General features: G+C 40.5%; 1 protein-coding gene across 3 annotated transcripts in view; it reads left to right on the top strand.

Annotated features, from left to right (window-relative positions):
* dlgap1a (discs, large (Drosophila) homolog-associated protein 1a) overlaps positions 1-21,429 on the top strand; it is a 203,148-nt gene that overhangs the window by 158,953 nt on the left and 22,766 nt on the right. For all 3 annotated transcript variants that reach the window (XR_003929704.1, XR_003929703.1, XM_030074735.1), the window contains exons 7-10: positions 1,023-1,147; positions 2,794-2,919; positions 6,754-6,912; positions 10,533-10,618. Coding sequence is in view for 1 of the 3 variants with exons in the window: in XM_030074735.1 (XP_029930595.1) it covers positions 1,023-1,147; positions 2,794-2,919; positions 6,754-6,912; positions 10,533-10,618 (496 nt within the window). In the remaining 2 variants the exon portion in view is untranslated. The remainder of the gene's footprint in view (positions 1-1,022; positions 1,148-2,793; positions 2,920-6,753; positions 6,913-10,532; positions 10,619-21,429) is intronic.

The raw sequence follows: 21,429 nt of genomic DNA, 5'->3' as shown, positions 1-21,429 counted from the left end.
CACTCCGAGTATGGATACGAATAATGTAGATGGTTAAGCAGATACAGATAGTGGTGTACTCGCTCATCCCTAGTGCATACGCAAAAGTCCAATTTTGCGTGCAGTTGACACACCAATCCAGCAGCATGTCACTGGTAATATGATGTGGTTCAAAGGAAGCGACAAACAGCACATGAGGAGGCAGGTGGGGTGTTAGATGGGTCAAACACAAGGACTTTCCCAGTGAAGGCCCAAGGTCAAGCTCCCTGTTAGGTGTTTTTAACATGAGATAGCAAGCTCATGTTAGCTTGTTGGTTAACATTATTTACCCTTACCCGTAACCTTTCCTTTACCTTAATCAAGTAGTTTTGGCAGCTAAGAATAGCTAACAAGCTAAGGTTGGTGCACACATGAATGTTACATAGTGGCTTCGCTGGCGATGTCATGAGCGTTCAGGGTGATGCGTGGTGTTACACAGCATCTGCTCTCCACACAAGTTGACGTATCTGCATATAAAATTGGACAAAATTGGAGTATGCACTGGACACAATTTGAAAAAGTAATTTTGATTAATTTGTACACAGATTGATGAGACCGGGTTGGCGCTTGACAACACACAACCCCTTAAAGTTAAATTATTAATACACAAATGCAAATAATTCCTTAAAATTTCTTTATATGTCATTTTTCCCCCTGTGGTATGGAAAATGGAATTGAATATCAGTATTTTCCTGGGTATCGTATTGAATTCAGAACTTTTAGTGTTGTGACAAAGCTAGCAGCCTACCACACACTTTAATAACAACTGGTGATGTCACACTCCTTACATCCTGTCTTGTACAGTCTGTGGTTCAAACTCAGCCCCACTGCAAAGCTTGGAGGAGATCTTGACCACATATCTTGCAGACCACATATGGTTCAGTATTATTAGAAACCTCGGCACATGGAGATGATGAACATTCTAGGATGGACAAAAAGCTTGATCTCTCTCTTTTTGTTCCTCTTTTCTCTTTTTTCCCCTCCCTGTTTCTCATTCTCTGTAGTCTCATCTTGTATCACCACCTATAAGAAAACCCCTCCACCAGTGCCGCCCCGAACCTCCACCTGTTCCTCAGCATCAAAGCCCTACATCTCCATCACGGCCCAGAGCAGCACAGAGTCTGCACAGGTACTGCAATCAGCTTCATTTCTCCATCTTGTCAATTCAAAACTTGTCCCTCGTACTGTCACATAACTTGTAATGTACGCTCATCTGTCAATGAATGTACTTTATACCGTGGTCTGGAAACAGTGTGTTAAAACTCTGGAATGCACATTCGGTTCTGTTCTCAAGTCATGCGCTGGTCATAATAAAGATTGGAACCAACCAATGTAACAATAGCAACAAGTTGAAGCTTTAGCATTAAGCGAACTATATTTGCCTAAGTTAGCTGTTAGCCACCACACTCTGCCCCGTTTTTACAATACACACTTATTCAAAACTACAGTGATAATTTTCCAGCAATTAACACTTACTTAACATGAACACTAACACAAAGATAGCTGTGGCTTTTTATGTAGATTTGTGCCATATTTAATGCATTTCAGCACATCCATGATAGCTATAATACATTGGTTTAAGCCTCTGTTGCTAGGCAGTCTAAACTACACCAAACTAGTGCAGGCAGACAGCAGTGTACTAAAACTCTGCAGAGGCAGTCACCCTCCACTTTGCATCTAGTCATTCTTTGCCTCTACATTGTGCATTTAATGTTTGCTGATACGATAAGTTGATTGGTTAGTCAACCAAATATTCATTCAGTTCAATTATCAATTTTTGATAATAGAGTAATTGCTTTAGTTGTTTATCAAGTAAATAGACCAAATATTTTCTGGTTGCAGCGTCACAAATGTCAAAGTTTACTTGCTTTTACTTGTGCATTTTTATGGCAGCTGATCACACTGAGGAAGCAGTTTGAATAGCTTACTTGGGTTCTGTTAACCTGGGGTGGGCTTTTCTCATTATTTGATAGACAAAATGATACATACATCAATAACTGAAAACATATTGATAGATTAATCAACAATAAAATTAACCATTACTTGGAACCTTACTTTAATGTACACCTCCCTGACTTATTTGTCATATCCACTGTTGGGGAAGGTCCTTTAAGAGCGCATTCACATCAAGCAAGGTTGGGCTGTTCATTTGAACTCTGAGGCTTTTGTTCCTGTGGGCTGGTCAGTTTCTCCAGGTGAAAACAATGCCATCTGAACTCAGGTGGCTCATATTTAGTGCTAGAGTCTCGGCCTTCTTCCAAGAGATCTCTGGTGCATCTTCATTAGGTATAAGAATATAATTAACTACAATAAATGACTCTGAAACACAAGGACCTACAGGTATAAGGGAGCAGATCTTGTCATGTGATAGCCAACAGTTCCTCATTTCTGATATTCACACAGCAGCTATATGAACAAGATTTCTGTTATATTCAGTGTCTGAATTGCTGCTTGGAGGAAGTGGATCGAAGCAGGCAAATTTTGGGGTGTAAATTCATCCAGCACTGCTCATGAGTTTGCTTCTGTTTCTATGGCACTCTGCATTGTGCTTGCCACATGAACTACCATAATGCAACTCACCACAAAAACCGGGTGGCATATTTGTGACTGTCTGAGTCAGAGAAAGAAGGCATCATCCATGGGGCACTCATTGCCAGTTTTTTATCTATTCAGTCGTCACCTGAACCTCATCATTTACAAGCAACAGCAGATGAAATGATCTTACTTAATACCAGGTGTTTTCAACAATGTTCCGCAATTTCTAAAATTGACCAGGATGCATACATGGAAGGGGAGGGGCCAAGAGGTGACATGACCATCCAATCAGGGCTCAGTAACTCAACAGAAAGCATCGACAGCATGAAGGCCTTGACAGCTGCCATAGAGGCTGCTAACGCACAGGTTAGTGCGTTTGTGTGTTTGTGGTCGTGTGTTTATGTTGGCTTGGTTGGCGTGTTCAGCATCTGCCTTGACATCATCTCGACTAAATGAGGTCAGCACTGTGCATGATGTGGTTGATTGTAGACAAGAATGTTTATGTGTTTATATATATATATGTGTGTGTGTGTGTGTGTATGTGTTTGTGTACATATATATCTGTGTACATATGTATTCAGTGCTCTGTCATTAGAGACATTGGTATCTATGTCAATACCTAGAGGTGTGTCGGGGTGGGGGCTTTTTCCACAAGAAAAGAATGTCCCTCCTACTGAGCAATGCGGCACTCCATAGATCACTCTTAATAGTGAAATTTGTCTTGAAATTGCCCACTGAAAAAAATGTTTGCCAACCCTATTGTGCAATAAATTTCATTTTGTATTCAGGCAAATTGTGAGTTCTGGGGGAAGAAGTGTCAGGGAAGCCTTATTGTGAGGTGTGAAGACTTTGGACCTCCGTCATAGCTACCATACAAGAGAAATAATGTTAAGTTGACTGATATTTTAACAAAAAAACAGTTCCAAGTGCTAATTGTGTGTAGCTATAAAGGTAAAAAAAAAAAAAAAAGTCTCCAAATTACCAAACATTTTGGAGAGGCAAACGTGATTGCACTGTGATAAAGCGCAAGGACGGAAGCAAGAGGACACAACTTCCATTTGTTTGAGTTACAGAAATACTGTAAAGCCACAACCAAATATTGAAGTCTGAAGCTCACAAAACATAAAATGGACATACTTCCTAATGCTCTGTACTCGGTGTTCACTTACTCACTTATAGCTCTCGTAAACTGAGCACATACCTCTGAAAAAGCCTTTATGCTTTATGTCATTCCAGTCTGGAGCCAGGTGATTGGGAAGTGTTTACACTTGTTGAGTCACCTCTCTCTAATGATGTGCGGCCAGGTATTTCAGCCTCCAGCCTGCTCCAACTGCCAGCCAAATCTGCTGTCAAAATATGTGCAGTATAATGGCTGTGTCTCAATTTAGGGGCTGCCTCATGCAAAGGACATGGTCTGTGAAGGTGTGGCCTTCGGACGACTGAACGGTCACTAACTGAGGCGGCCTACTGAGGACTGCTGTGGACTTATCAGGGCTTCCCCCAGCATGCTTGATTAAACAGCTATTTATCATTACTTTTTAAAGGCTGACATAAAAAAAAGGATGTAACTGAAATTATAGTCACTACTTTGCTGTTTGCTGCTTAACTTAGGTGGCTAGTGAAAATATGAGATGAAAATTTTCAGTTTTTAATTTTGCATTTATTCTAAATTAAAATGGTTGACATCATGAACAGCAACATGCATTTACGTTGTATAACATTTGTATATAGTTTTTTTTTTTTCTTTCCCTTACACTTGCTGCCACTGTATATTTCCCAAATGACAAGTGTACAAAATGGATTTTGGCTTATAGAGAACAGCAAAGCACACACTGTGTCCTCCAAATTCTGCTTTAAGAAGGCTACATATATGGTCTGTTGTTGGAGGACATTTTGGATGGAGTCAGCCTTGTTGAGCAGCTGTCACATACATGGTGTGGAAATGCACCCATCCAAGGAGGCGACCCCTTACCTGGCCCAGCTCATACTAGTGTGTGACAGTGTAAGCAATTTAGCAGTATAGAAACCATGCTGACAAGAATTCTCCATCTAATTTTTGAAATTACAGACAAAAACTGACAAGACATGCAGCAAACTAATGTCAGAAATGCCATGGTTTATAGGTCAGGGCATATGATAAACAAAGTAAGTGTGATGAGCATTAGCTTACAGTATATTAGTTTGAATAATAGCAGCTAACTTATTGCCTGTCCGTACACCATAAAAAAGCTTGCATTTGCAAATGCTGGCCAAGGTGTAGTTGGCTATTTCACCAGTTATTCACACATTGTCTCACTTGGCAGTTAGCCTGTTTCATAAGTACTTGTCCAGGAAACACATTGCAACTGCACCATCTAGCAATCTGGTTAATGTTGGGGTATGCAGAAAGAGGGAAAGCTTAAAAGCTTCAAAATTCTAGCTTACAAACAGCTAGGAAAAAGGAAAGTAGGCACATGCAGTGCTTTGGAACATTTTTAGTTTCTTAGAATCAAAAAATTATTATAGGCCTTTATGGTCCTTGAAATATATATCTATTTTTTTTTTAACCTCAAATAGTATAAACTGCACCATTAAGATAATACATACGCAAAGTGCTGAATGTGCTATCAATAACTTTATGAACTTCTTTCAAAGTCTTTTTGACAGGGAACTATTTGTGTTCCAGTTTGCAAACCTAATTAGGGGCCGGGCAGCCTAAGCTGCCGGGATCCTCTTGTATTCCTGCATGTTCTTCTTCTTCTTCTTCTTTCTTCTGAGGAAATCCTACTTCCCATGCACGAAAAATCACCAAATTTTGCACAAAGGTCTAGTCCCATGCCAGATTTTCTCAGCTGCAAACACAAGCCAGTAGTCCTGATGGTGGCGCTATGGCAAGCCTCTAAATTTCAAAACTTTGAAAATTCATAACAAATCAACCATATGTGCTACAGCTTTGCAACTTTCACCAAAATGTAGCTCCAATACTGAAGAAACTTTTGTGCACTTTACACTTAAACATCAGTTTTTCACTTATGGAGCAAATCAATGATTGTTAAAAAACAAATGATCAACATCTCCATGCTGTCTAGATGCAATATGTGTATTTTCATATTTCTTTCTTGATGACTGATTTTTTTTTTTTTTTTTTTTTTTTTTACCACAGTGGTTTGAAATCTGCTTTTCCATGCATAGGCGGCTGCTATCATGTGACTGGCTTAGTCAATTTGTGAAGCCTAACATGAATTGACACTTGCCAATTAGCTCAGTGAGATAGATCATTGTCCTTCATGCCAGAAATTGTGAGTTCAAGCCTCAACTGATGCAAAATGCACATTAGAATGCCACCTTTTTTCATCTTCCTATTCTCCACTTGTTGCTCAGAATTGCCTAAATTTGCCTAAAATTGCCCAGCCCCGACCATTGCTGTGCAGCAGCTATAATTTTGAACTGTTCTCAGCATGTCAATCAAAAACAAATTGGTTCAGAACCTGAAAAGTTTGTTGCCAGCTGGAACAAAAATAGTAGAACTTGAAGTCTGAACCATGATGACAACAAGAGTGGGTGTGTATTATTCCAAAGGGATGTGTGGTGATGACGATGAAATCGAAGCCTATGCAGTGGTGCAGTGGTCTGCCAAAGAAACAAAACTGTTACTTTCAAGTTGGATATATGGACAATAGTAGAATGAATTACTGGGAAAAATACGCTAGAGTTGGTGAGTGCTTGGTTTGCCAGGCCTACATTATCAACAAGTTATGGAAAAAACTGAAGTAGTAAAGACACTCCAAAAGGACATGGTGAAAAGTGGCACTGGATGGCATAATATGGGCCAGTATTATGAACTTCTCAACAGTGGGCTGAATTGTACTGAATTCAGCTGAGTCAGTGTTCAGCAATCAAGCAAGACCTCTGTGGCTTCAACCCAGCCTGGTGCAAATTCAGGCCGGTTCACGAGCCAGGACCTTGGTTCCAAGAATCCTGAACGGAATTTGTTCAAGAACTACACTGTTTTGGTTGAAAAGACATATCAGTGGTGCACTGCGGAAGATTACACATGTGGTGATTCTGTAAAGTAGCTCCAAACATAGTAATGAACAGTAGTTATTAGAGGTTGCACTATGTATTATTATAAATGATAAATGATGGGAATCAACATTTTCTTACAGTATAGGTAGAAAAATACTGAACCTATCCGTTAAAGCACTCTGCATATTTTTTTAGGTCCATGGACCGGCCAGTCAGCACGTCAGTAACAGCACCATCACAGTCAGCACCCCCGCCTCCTCAGTCCTGAACAGGGGGGCAATGCTTGAAGACCATCGGGATGAATACAGGAAGGATGCACTCAGGAAGGGGAAATGTCTCTCCATAGGCATCCAGGTATTTATGAGAAGAGACTAAGGTGGGAATGGGATGGGATGGGAGGTAGAGAGACAGGTAGAGGAGGAGAGAGAAGATGCTATAATGTAAGGGGAGAGTTATGTATGTGTGTATGTGTGTGTGCCCTCTACCCATGGGAACCACATTTATTACCATTAATTACACTGGAGCTATTTCTGTTCAGTTGAATAGGCCATAATGGGCCCTGCTGTGCAAGTGTGGTCTTTATTACACCTAATGGTCTATTGTTTTTCAACTTTTCCAGCACTCTGTGACTTTATTTAGACTTTATTGTCCAGATGTGGCTGTTATTATTTCAAGAATTGCATGAAAACTATGGGAGTGCTGGCACTCTATAAATAAAAATTGTTCGATATATGATTCATTCGAAAAGATGACAAGACTGGACCTCAATTATGCCACATTTTGTTGATGGCCAACATCATGCCAACGCATTTCAGCAAAAATGCCTTCATCAGAGCAACCTACACATGATACCTCGCCAAGTATTTATAATATGTGGCAATTACAACATACCCACACCAGAGTGTGGGCAGCACTGTGACAAGGACCAATAGCATTCTGTGACTTTATCAGGACTGTATTACTGAGATGTAATGATTATTACTGTAAGTAGTGGCAGTAGTAATAGTGGTGGCAGTAGTAGCAGTATTAGTTGTGGAAAGAGTGTTAGCAGTGATAGCTGTGTTAATAGAGGCAGTGGTAGTGGTAGTGATGTTAGTCGCACTAGGAAAGGTCACTAGGCGGTCACAATTTCTCTGTTAAAATTTCTGGCTTCCAAGTGTTCAGATGCACCACACCAAAAGCAAACAAAAACCACAGCTGACCATGAAAAACTCTTGCCTCTGTGGCAATGAGTTGTACCCAAACTAGCTAACAAATAGCTTTGGGGACATTTGACAATAATTTACATGCAGAAACAGGTTTTACAATATTATCTTTTATTGTCATGGCTGAAGACTGTGTGACTGCTGCTTCTTGTGAAGTCAGGGTAGATGGATTTGCCTTGAGGTTACAATTAGTAACTCGTACCTTGAGGGTATTCCATTGCACGTTTCCTAGTTGGCGGTTGGAAAAATCTCCACTTCCAAATTATCTGGAACACAGCATTAATACTGCAATAGATCACGTTTTTTGGCTATCTCTTATGGAGCTTTTCATGACCGTTGGATATTCTGACTTCCAAGTTACAACCTCTCACCTCCACTCTGAATGTGTTCCATTGCAACCAACATGGATTCCCGCAAGAAGATAGAAAAACTTTGATCTCCCTAATGAGAGTGGATGATGATAAGGGGGATCAGAGAGGTGAAAAAACAGTATGGGAGGAATTTGGAGAACACCAGGGACACAAGGAGCCTGTGGCAGGGATTTCAGACAGCAACGGGCTACAAACCTACAGCCAATACAGCTCAATGTAACAACCCATCACTCCCTGATGACCTCAACAGGTTTATTGCCGGTTCGAGGCCCCCAACACCAGGAGTGCTCAAAAGCTGATACCATCACCCACTGACCAGGTTCTGCAGCTGCCTGCAGAGAGTGTTAGGAAGGCCTTCTTGAGGATAAATCCTTGGAAGGCCTCCGGACCAGACAATGTACCAGGTTGTGTCCTAAAGAGCTGCGCAGATCAACTAAAGGATGTCTTTACAGACATTTTTAATACCTCCCTCTGTCAAGCTGTAGTGCCCACCTGCTTCAAGAGTGCCACCATAGTTCCAGTGCCCAAAAATTCAAATCCCTGCTGTCTAAACGACTATCACCCTGTTGCCCTAACTCCAGTAGCCATGAAATGCTTTGAGTGGTTTGTGATGGACCACATTAAATCCCATCTCCCTGTCAGCATTGATCCTCTACAGTTTGCATACAGGGCATACAGGGTCTATGGAGGACACCATATCCACCCTGCTCCACCTTACCCTCACTCACCTGGTAGATAAGAACACCTACGCTAGAATCCTGCTTGTTGATTTCAGCTCGGTGTTCAATACAATTTTGTCACAGCAGCTGGTTGAGAAACTGCAGTTGCTGGGAGTCGGCATTAGCACCTGCAACTGGATCTTGGACTTCCTAACGGAGAGAAGGCAGACTGTCAAAATCAGCAACAGAACATCCAACACCATTACAGTGAGTACTGGATCACCACAGGGATGTGTTTTGAGTCCACTGCTCTTCACTCTGCTGACACATGACTGTACTGCCACTCATAATACCAACCATATAATTAAATTTGCTGATGATACTACCGTTGTTGGTCTTCTCAAAAATGGAGATGAGTCAGCATATAGGGATGAGGTGGAGACTCTGATGACTTGGTGCAATTCCCACAACCTCTCTCTCAACATAGGAAAAACAAAGGAGATGATTATCGACTTTAGCAAGGCTCAGACTACCCATCACCCCCCACTAATCATCTGCAGTTCTGTTGTTGAGAGAGTCCAGAGCACCAAATTCCTTGGGATCCATCTCAGGGAAGACCTGACCTCCAGAGACAACACCACAGCTGTAGTCAGGAAAGCACAACAGCGTCTTCACCTCCTCCATAAATTGAAGAGGACAGGCTTCTCCAAGTCAGCCCTGACTGTGTTGTATTGTGGCAGCACCGAGGGCATCCTCACCTACTGTATCACTTCCTGGTACAAGAACAGTAGAGCAGAAGAGAGACAGAGACTGAGCAGAGTGATCAGAACAGCAGAGAGGATCATTGGTGTCCCGTTATCATCAATGCTGGAGATCTACAGCCAGAGATGCACGCGCAGAGGGCACTGCATCATCCGGGACTCCTCTCACCCCTCTCACGGACTCTTCACTCTGATGCAGTCAGGGAGGAGATACAGAAGTATTCGAGCAAGGACATCTCAACTGAGAAACAGCATTTTTTATTGATTTTTTGTTGTTGTTGTTGTTGTGTTTGTTGTTTTTAGTTTTAATGTTTTGTCTGTATTCTTGTAATCTTGCAGCCACATCTTTGTATGAGAGATGCATTGAGTATATAAAGTAGCATTTTTTTTGTTAATATTCTGTAGTTTTTGAAGATAGAGTTATCCAAAAATGACTGAAAGTAAGCAGATTATGTTATGATTATGTACGAGTTTGGTTTACACGGTTGACTTCATTGTATACCATTTTAAGCAGGTAATTTGTAATGTTAAATAGAATACAGTTTGAAAGCAGCCTTTCAAAATAATTGAAAGACTATTCAGTCAGGGCTTAACACAGTGATAACATGCTAAACTGTATCCTCCAAGCACTAAGGCAATCAGCAGTCCTCAATAGATTTCATTTCGATCCTCATTAATTATAGAACTGGCAAGGTGTCTGGTTGTAATAGACTGCTAACAGCCTCAAAACACTTAACCTTAACTCTTATACCTTGCATCTCTTTGACACTTGCATATATATATATATATATATATATATATATAGTACACATGAAATGTTAGCTATCTAGGCATTATTAAATGACCAAAAAATGTAGATATATGCAGTATATATAAATTATATACATGGAAAATACATATATAAATATAAATGGATGAATTACTTAAATATAGTAGAGATTTATCCCGTCTCTTCATTATATGTTCTGTCTCCTGTAGGTGGATGGACCAGAAGATCCTCAGGATGTGGATGACCCCTTGAAGTTCACATCTATAGGTGTGCAGGTGGAAGATGACAGAGGAGGGTGAGACACTTGTTTACTGTCCTTTTTTTTTTTTTTTTTTAACTCATTTACATAGTAACAACCTGAGAATTTGATTGGATGCAGGTTGCCTCTTTAAGAATTGCTTCTTTGATCAGAACAATCTAGTTTCAGGTTTAAACCACCATTTGCTGCATTTCTACATGTGTAGGAATTCCCCTTTTGACACAGTTATGCAGCAACCTGGTTTTGGCTCGATGCATCTGATTTTGGACAAAGTCCGTGTTACTTAATGTGTGTAAATTCAGACAGTGGTTCAGCAGACAAAGAATTTAGAAAAGCATATATGTCTAAATCGTCACAGGGTTAACAGGAAAATACAAAAGAAAAGGAGAGAGAACAGCTCTTGAGAGCATTCTGGCAACTTTAACATAAAGACTGGACTTCATGGGCCCTATCTTGCGCCAGACTCCCTAAACCCGCTATTTGCGGATTTAGGATTTAGGAAGAGGCGTTCCCCCGTAAAAGTTGCTATCTTGTGCACCTCCCGCTATCCGCAAAACACCTCCGCTACCCGCTATATTATGAATAGGCGTGTTTTGGGCGTTACGCCAGTTAAACCAATCAGTGTGCCAGGTGCCACTGCCTTTAAGGGCAGGATGCGCTATCCTAAATCCTAAATCCTAAACCCGCGATGGAGAGAGGGAGGTAGATTTTCTCAGGGCTTCTACTGAGGCTAAAGCAAGTTGGCTTTATATACATATTATATATTATATTATAGGCGAGTTAATTCGGGAGGTGGAGCCACATGTGTCCAAGTGGACGTGTCACAAGGTTGTACTGATTGAGTAAAATCCCCAGGTCACACCACACACACACACACAAGAGGCAGAGGTGGAACTATGTGTAAACTAATTTATTGACAAGGTAGATTGGGCAAATAAAATATTAAAAATAAAAATATAGCACAGCTACTGGCTTATGATAAAACAATAAAACGTGCTGGCCTAAGTGTCCAATTAAAACAGTCTTTCCTCTAAACAGTCTATATGAGTAATATACTCAGTCCATTCAGGCGGCGTCCCGGTATCAGTCCGACCGTGTGCGTGGCGAGGCTCCGTCGGGGCGCGCATTGAAGCCGCCTGGACGCGCTCTTGTAACAGCCCAAACTTTAGGGATAGCGGATAGCGGGTGGTCCTGACCACCCGCTATCCGCTTTCCCTAAAGTGTGTGCGCAAGATAGCAACTTTAGGGATAGCGCATGAAACACGCCCACGACGCACCTCCAGGCGCAAATGATGCAGTCGGCATAACGGATAGCGGGTAGCGGGTGGCGCAAGATACCGTTTAGGGATAGCGGAAGCTCCTAAATCCGCAATTTGCGGGTAGCGGGTAGTGGCAGCGGATAGCGGGTGGCACAAGATAGGGCCCCTTCTCTCCATGCCCATCAAAACCCAACTCCTTTTGTCAAAGCAATGTATAAACCTCTGTCCAAGTCCCAAGCAAGAGTACATGTTCAAAAAATAATGAACATTAATAAATGTTGTAAAAAAAAAAAAAAAAAAAAAAAATAGTATGAATAAATTGCCCAGAATCAAAGCAAACCTTGAAAATGTAAGCATGAACAACTGGTGATGAAAAAAATCTTTTATCTAAATCTGTCATTTCTGTTCTCTCCCATGTTTATCTGAAACAGTGATACTACTACAGTTAGTGATACAACTATCTCTAACTGTCGCTGTATTGATATCAGAATAGATGAAAAAAAAAATGGGTAAAAAATGCCATCTCAATACATTTATCCACAGACAGGTGGGGGGAAAAATCAGCCTTCTTTTTCCTAGTTCTACCCACATACAGCTGAATCAAGGCCAACTGGACTTCTTTAGTTCTGACAGACTGGTGGGTATTTAACCTGTGTGGGAGTGTTATCCAGGTCGTTGGCTCATTAGTGCTTCTTCCTGTTGTGATGACCTACATTAGTGTCGTTGGGGTCTCCTGACTCCATGAGTGAATGATGATCAGTAAGGTCATAGGAAGTCAATGGTGAATGGTTCAGCTTCCTGGGAAGTTGTAGCTTGTAGGTTGTAGGTTGAAGGCAAATGGTGTCTGAGACTTCCACCTCTGTTGAGAGATGGTCTCTCTATCTAATCATATCACCTCTTTGACTCCTCTTTCAAACCATTTCTCCTCCCTGTCGAAAATATGAATTTATAGTCCTGGAAGGAGAGTCCCTTTTCTTTCAGATGCAGGTAAACTGCTGAGTCTTGACCTGAGGAGTGGGTCCTCCTGTGCTGAGCCATGCATTTCTTTAATGGTTGTTAAGTTTCACCGATATACAGTTCTGTGTATTCCCTGCTGCAGTGGACATACAATAGATTGCTCTCCTTGTGTTTGGGTGTGAAGTCAACCGCAAGAAGAGCAATCTAGTGTTTGCATTCCAATGCAGTCTGCTGTGTGTTCAGAGGAAATACTGAGACAGCTTTTTCTTAGCACTCGTCTTGCAGCATTCAGGCATGAGAAGTACTATCTTTATTATGTGGAAATGCATGCTATGGTAAGGGAAAAGATTATCGTTTGCAGTACATATTGTAAAGTAGGGTTCAGATGATTTTTAAAATTTTATTAAGACCTTTTTTGAAAAAAGTGATTATTTTTTAACAGTGATACTGATTCATGTATTTTTCCAATAGCTGATATTTAATGTTCCAATATCTTTAAATCATAAAATCACTATTCAAAAAAACAAAAAAAGTGTGAGAAAGAAGCATTCAGTATAATGTAGACGTCTGTGTGGATCTGTTATCTGAAGACTGGGCCTGCTCACTCATGCATGATTTGACACTGCACCCACCCGCAAGCCAAATAATTTTTTGCTGAAGCCTGCCATCAGCCCACAGTCTGCCCTCCACATCCCCCTACTTCACTGTATCATATTTAGTATATAACCTTGACTGGAAAGGTATACACTATATGGACAAAAGTATTCAGCCACACCTCTTAATCATTGAATTCAGGTGTTTCATACAGTCCCATTGCCTCAGGTGTATAAAATCAAGCCACTAGCCATGTAGTCTGCCTTTACAAACATTTGTGAAAGAGAGGCTCGTTCTAAAGAGCTCACTGAATTCCAGTGTGGTGCTGTAATAGTAATGTAATAAGATGCCACTGTTGCAACAGGTCAATTCGTGAAATTTCTGTGGTATTGGTATTATTGCAAAGTGGAAGCATTTAGGAATCACAGAAACTCAGCCACCAGGTGGCAGCACCACGTAAAGTTACAGAGCGGGGTCGCCGAGCGCTGAGGCTCATAGTGTGTAAAAGTGGCCGACGCTCTGCTGACTCAGTAACTGCAGAGCTCCCAACCTCCTCTGGCATCAACATCAGCACAAAAACTGAGCGCCGGGAGCTTCATGGCATGGGTTTCCATGGCCAAGCAGCCCCATGCTGTCAGGGTTCTGTATTTTGGACTTTGGTTTTGGACTTTTGTCTTTGTCTTTTGAGCTTCCATGGACTTTATTTTTGGACTTTGTTCACTTGTGTGTATTCTTGGTCTCTTGTGTTTCCCCCTGGATTCTGTTTGTGGACTTTGACATTGTAGACTGTTCTTTGAGTTCTGTTCATGCTCATTAGTGTTTTCACCTGTGTCTTGTTACTCAGTCTTGTCCCACCCAGCTTCCCACACCTGTCCTAACTTGTGTATCAGCACTGATTGTTCTGTTCCTTCCCCAGTGTGTCCCTCAGCCAGTCCTCTGTGTTATCCAGTCTTGTGTCAGCTCAGTGCCACACATGCCCTGAGTCGTGTGATTATCCCTGATTGTTCTGTTCTGTCCCCAGTGTTTATCTCATCCTATCCTCTGTGTTGTCCTGTCTGGAGTTCCAGCCCCTTCTCTAAGTATGTCTTGTTTCCCCAATTAGTCCCTAGTGTATTTAAGTCCTGTTTCAATTCAGTTCTTTGTCCAGTTATTGTTTTTGCTGCCATGTGTGCTCCTAGTGCTCTCAGTGTTCCTTGTATTCTCAGTGTTCCCTGTACTTCTCATGATTTGTAGTTTGGTTATTAAATAGTTTGGGTTCTTTGAAGAAACCTGCCTTGGCTCCTGCATCGGGGTCCTACCTACCCTTCACATGTGACACATGCAAGCTTTATATAATCAAGCACAAGTGTCAAATGTAGCGGTGTAAAGCACGCCGCCACTGGACTCTGGAGCAGTGGAAACGTGTTCTGTGGAGTGACCAATCACTCTTCTCTATCTGGCGGTCTGATGGACGAGTCTGGGTTGTTGAATGCCAGGAGAACGATCCCTGCCTGACTGCATTGTGCCAACTGTAAAGTTTGGTGGAGGAGGGATAATGCTATGGGCTTGTTTTTCTGGGGTTGTCCAAGGTCCCTTAGTTCCAGTGAAGGGAAATCTTAATGCTTCAGCTCACCAAGACATTTTGGACAATTCTCTGCTTCCAACTTTGTGGAAACAGTTTGGGGAGGGCCCTTTTCTGTTCCAGCATGACTGTACCCCAATGCACAAAGCAAGGTCCATCCAAGGTCTATCCAGCACTTTTGGGATGAACTACAATGGAGGTTGTGAGCCAGGCCCTCTCGTCCAACAGTATCTGACTTCACAAATGCTCTCCTGGAAGAATGGGCAAAAATGCCCACAGACACAGTCCAACATCTTGCAGACAACTCCATATAAATGGCAATGGATTTAGATTGAGTTGTCAAAAAAGCTCCTGAGGGTATTATATGTAGGTGGTCTAATACTTTTGTCCATATAGTGTACAACAGATCCAAAATGCAGCCTACCATAGACATCAAAATGAGATCAATCAAATATCCTTCAAAATATTTGATCCTTTAAACCATTGTCTGCATGTCTAAAAAATGTTCCGGGCATGCCAGGCTGCAGACTTACAATACGCAAGGCTGTCTCAGGTAGACTGGAGTGATCTGGACTGGCCAAGAAAGTGTTCCAATAAATCTTCCCCTGCTTGTATTATAGATATCAAAAGCAATAATCTGGAATAATATGGAATTTAGATAATTGGATCCTCCAAGATAATCCCAAATGTATTTTATTCTCTTGTCTCATGGGGCCTCCACAGTTTGACAACCACTGACAAATGTAAATAACACGAGCTGTCACAGTTCATGTCTGCCTTTATTATTCTTGCACAATCAGCCTATCTGCCGCAAGGGCAGATATCCTGGATAAAGTGACATGTGCAAAATTGAGGTAGGGTACTTGCATACATATCATGTACTGCTACCTGTGTGCATATGACGCCCTTTGAGACTGTAAACAGTGAGACTGGGCTCCAAATAAACATGAACTTGAACTTGCTAACTTTTGCTGCACTAGTAAGCTAATACTTACACTAACAGTGCATCATTACCAGATTACATTTGATTCCATTTTTAAAATGTTTGTCAATTTTGAAAAAAAAAAAAAAAAAGGTTTCTAGAGTTCATTATTCGTCATTCTATATCTATCTGACATAGAGGATTTAGTCCACAGTTACCAGGTGTCTTTTAGTGTTTCTGTGACCTGGTTACATATGATCCAGAGCTCTTGTCCCTGAAATACTGTTACATGTCAGATGTTACCCCTCAAACTTTTATTCAACCAAAGCTTGTCTAGCTGAGTCATTTCCTGCTTGTCCGGTAATTGTCTGGCTCTCTGCTCGCAAACAAACACCCACGCACTCATCTGCCAAGGTTATCCTCTGGGATGAAGTGAAGGGGTAATAACTACCTGACATATTAAAGTGTTTGAGTGACTTTCAGCCTGCAGTTTTCTTTAGTGCAGACCCTCTACAATATATACAAAATGTTAGAGGAAAAGAAGAAATGAAGAAAAACTCTTGCCTGCATTAAGAAGAGTAGAAATAAGGGAAGGTACTAGAAAAAAAAAAAAAGATTTACTGTAGGTTTGTGGAGGATATGACAGCTATTTTCTGAAACAACATCACTGATGCCACTGAAGTCTGTAAATAATCTCCCCAGTCTGTCATTTCATGTTATATAGTGCATAACCCACTTTTATTCACAGCTCGTCTCTATATTCCAGTGAAACCCTTATGGTGAACCAAAGTACCAATTCATTTCAGTATTTCATGTCAAGGTGCGCAAGCCATTCAGATTTACCTCAGACACAATGGTTGTTGTGATGGCTGGGCAGATAGGGTAATGCTATCTTGATGAATTGTAGTTACTATGTCACATTTGTTTTTATTAGTGGGAAAACACTGATATGAATATGAATATGGGGCCATCAACAAAACAGTAACATCACTATATGTCATGGATGAATAAAAATCATAGAGATCCAGAGCAAAACCAGAAACAGGACACAAAGTTTAATGCTTCACTAAAAAGATACGTGGGTCTTGTTTCCCAAAAGGCTCTGAAAGTACCACAGAAATGATTCTGCATGTTAAGCATACAAAATGTATAAACTTTTTGTTTCTGTCAATCTCTTTCATTGTATTTTAGAACTCCGATATCATTTTTCCTGCCTTTTATCCAGCCATTGGTTTCCATTCATTTCTTTATGATACGAAATGAACTTTCCAAGACTTCAGTCTTCTCACCAGCATTCCATCACTGTGATAAAGACATGAAACAGCCTCTTTACAGGAAAGTAATGTGCTTTTTATTATATGTTGAGAAATCTTTAGTACCTCTGCATGGTTTGTGGCGATGTAAAATGTGGGGAAAATTGTGGTAAATGGACCAAACATTCAAAATCATTGATATGGTGCTGTAAGGCTAAGATGACCTTAGAGTTCATCTTCTGAAGCTCCTTTTACTTTGATGGTGTTTCCCAAAATTCTCTCAAGTCAAGGCACTCTTGAATATGACCATAGATATGTGATTAATTCTTACCAGAGTGCATCGTCTTAACAAACCCATACACGCGCAGGCATCATTTCAACATGTTTTTCAACATGTTTTAAATGTGCTTGTTCATTTATTTCTTTTTTTGTACAGCACATCCTACATGCAAAGAGTATAAGAAATTTTATGCAATGTTCTTTGACTTTTTTTTTTTTGCGAGTGCACCCTGAAATGTTTAAAAAAAAAAAAAAAAAATATATATATATATATATATATATATATATATATATATATATATATATATATATATATATATATACATTTTTTTTTTTTTAAATTTGTGTCTACCTGATGTAAACTGACACATAGTTCATCTAGCCTAAAAGCCACTTTTCTGGATTTGCTTCAGTTTCCATTGCCTCACTTTGGGGCTGATGCATTAAGCATGGTGCAAATTACTGTCAGGGCTGCCAAATTTTGCATCGCCACAATTTCTTAGTTAAGCAGGGGATTTACCAAGATTGACAATGTAAATTAGCACAGCTGCAGTTGTATAGATATGAATGCACTGGCGCTAATAACTAGATAGTACACATACTTCAGCCCAATGTTGGCTGTAGATCTAAGATCATAAATCATCTGATCACTGGAAAAAGTATCTTTCCTGCTTAGGTTCAGTGTAGGCATTCAATCGGAGCTTTACTACAGAGACCGCTTGCCAGAAAAAGGAATACATCAGAAAAGCCCAATGTTGTACTAACAAAAGTACTATGTAGGGGTCAATGAGAAACGATGTAGGGCCAGTGAGAGTGTGATGTCAGGGTACCTGTGGCTTGGCTATTTAGGATATGTCTGAGAAGTCTGAAAAGCAGCATGGCTTTCAGCACCAGAGAGAACAGCTTTGAAAAAGTTTTAATCAAGACAAGCTTCACCTCAGAGGTCTTCTCAGAAACTGTGTCTGAATAAGTTTAAATTGTAACTTTGTTTATCTCCAGCTTTGAGATAAGCAGCAGAACACTCACCCTTTATGCGCAGACCCTGAAGGAGTCCCTGGTGGCCGATTTCAGTGCGCTCAAAATGCACACACCTGATTGTTAATGTGAGCTGGCATGACTGTTTGTGCCAGGTCAAATTGAAAAGCCATGGTCAAAAGTGCGACTGACGATGTGTTATTCAAGGAATTAAATAAGAAGGGCATTTTGCTGCACCAGCCACCAATCATGATAAATCGGCCTTAGCAGGTAGTTTGTATAGACATATAATTCTCTTCTTATATATTTTTGCAATACTACATCAGACCATTCTAAATACATTAGGCTGCAAATGCAATTTTTAGCATTGTTTCAGCACTGCAAACCTCCGGTGATTCTACGGTGAGTCACCTTGATAAAATAAGAATGCATGCTACTTGTCATGATGCCCTGCAGTAATGCACTGCAACTCCTTGATAAAGTGTTATTTTTGGAGAAAATTTGAAGGATGTTCATGGAATCACAGTTAAATAAATTCATCTGAGATAAGTTATTATTGGGAAACAACGCCCTGGACTCAAAATACTTTGAAAGCAAAGTGCACAAATAAAATAAGGACCAAAAAACAATCATGGAACAAACTCAAAGAATTGGGAAAGAAGTTTGTGCATGTAAATGCATGTGTGCACTTTTGTGTGTACATTGGTGTGTATTTGTGTGTATCCCAAGAGAGGCAACTGAACGACTGAAGCAGCTAAACCAAGAGAAAAGAATTGATTGGTGAAAATTAGAGGAAAACGCTGGGGACAATCTCACATAAGAGGGAAGGGGTAGAAAAAGGATTTAACTCTACTTTTGTGCTTTGAATACTTTGGGATAAGCCCTGCCTCCTAAAAATTGTGTTGACATGCAACTAAACTGCATTCTTAATTGGATTTTGCTATTGGATTTTGTTAATTTATAACATAACATAACATATCATAACATTGGCTTTCACCCTAATAGAGTCCAGCACAAAGCGACAGTGGCATTCATTTGTTGCAAACATTACACATGTTACATTGCATCACTGTAACCAAGTGGTTTTTATACCTAAACCTAACCTTTCTCTGTCTCTATCTAATCTTTTTCCTAACCTTAACCAAGTGTTTTTTATGCCTTAGCCTAATATTTCCCTAATCTTAACCAAGTGGTTTGGGGGCTAAATCTAACCTTTCTCTAGCCTTAACCAAAGCGTTTTGGTGGATAAAGGTAAGCAAACTGGCTAAAATACAGCTCAAAATGACAGTTCAGTCTTGATATCAGGCAACCCTAGCTGCTTAATGAAGGCACTGAATCAACAGTAAATCACTCAGTGGACAGTAGCAAGAAACTGTGGTTGCCCATTGAAGGAAATTGGTGTAACCGAGTAAATGAAAAGCAGAGTGTTGCTGAATAAAGCAGGGGTGCTAACTGAATCTTTCCTTGCTAAATAAAGTATGTCTGGTTTACTGTGTAAAGCACAGCAGAAATGAGTATTCCCAGAGTACTTCCACTGCTAAAAATGCACACATTCACAGTACTGGAAGGTACTGAGGATTAAAACGTCCACCAAATTGCATAAAATGCTGCATAAGTGACTAGTGCAATGGGAATTTAATATTTCATACACTGTCTATTTTCATGGCCTATCCTTCTACCTACACAACAGTCTCCACTCTCTCTCTCTCTCTCTCTCTCTCTCTCTCTCTCTCTCTTTCCCCTTCCCTTTCAGCTTCTTGCCTCCTTTTCTCTGTCTTCATGTCTCTTTATGCCTCCCACACAGTTCTTTGTGGAAGTTCATTCAGTGTACCTCACCTCCCAAATATTAGAGTCAACAAAAACCCAGAAATGAATATAATAAGAGGTATGAAAGGACTTTTCAAACTTGGCTAATAAACTAGTGAGGGTGGATGGCCTTGATAAGTCAGAGATGCAACACATAATCTCTTAAGATTTCTCTTTTGAGGACAAGTGGACATTCTTTTACTCTTAAAGTCATGTTTCAACAGAATACTTGATATGATTATTTGTCATGTCTACTTCCATATGAGATCCATAGCCAGTGAACCATGAGAAACAGTTTTTGGGGTGTTTTTGCTCTTTCCATTCAATTCCATGTTATGACAGTGTGGTCAAAAATCAGCACCTCCAAAATATATCCAAAGTACAGCAATGCCAATGTCTCCAAGAAGCTAGCTATCGGGTAATGTGATCATATCATTCTTAAAATGAATTTCTCCATGTCAAATGAGGAACTTGTACTTGGTTGAACTTTGGTTGAACATTCCCTGGCTCAAGTATCTAAGCATAGCATTGAAGCGGGTACTACACTGTGTGTAACAGCCCTCAAACTTCTGTGCCAGTTTAATGGAGGTGGTCCACCAATGATTTTGACTGGCCCATGAACTTACAGTTAACCCACACTTTACATCACCGCAAGCCATTTTGCAAATCATGCAGGGGTAATAAAGATTTCACAACCTATAGTCAAAATCCTTTGCTTTTCAAACTTAACTTTTTGGATGAAGCACTCTCCTTTATGATGTTCTGTCTCTGCAGCTAACAAAATCATCAAAACACAGCAGTGCTGCTACTTTTAGGAAAACTAATTTGGATGACTTTATTACAGTGATGAATTACTGGTGTGAAGGATCTGGAAGGTTCTGAAAGTTCATTTTCATATGGTAATTGAATGAGTGCCATGCAGTGGCTGGATAAAATACTTACGACTGCTTGCCTTGGGAAATAATTAGCAGAAACATACAATAAACATGCAGCATCACTGGTATTTTGATCTTTGGTCCTTTATAGAGTGACTCGACACCAGCAGAAATTTTCTGCTGCACTGCCCTCTAGAGATTAAAACTTTCAGAGAAATTGCATTTCTCGCTATACCCAATCAGTGATGAAGTTGCAGGTACAGCTGCTAAAAATACCTACTGCCACATTACTGATTGTGTATGGCCACAAGTCCAACATGCCTGAAAACCTCAACCCCCAGAGGGCAGTGTAGCATAGGTTTTCTG

Source organism: Myripristis murdjan, chromosome 17 (assembly GCF_902150065.1).
Source record: "Myripristis murdjan chromosome 17, fMyrMur1.1, whole genome shotgun sequence".
NCBI lineage: Eukaryota > Metazoa > Chordata > Actinopteri > Holocentriformes > Holocentridae > Myripristis > Myripristis murdjan.
This window is presented reverse-complemented; position numbering and strand designations above follow the sequence as displayed.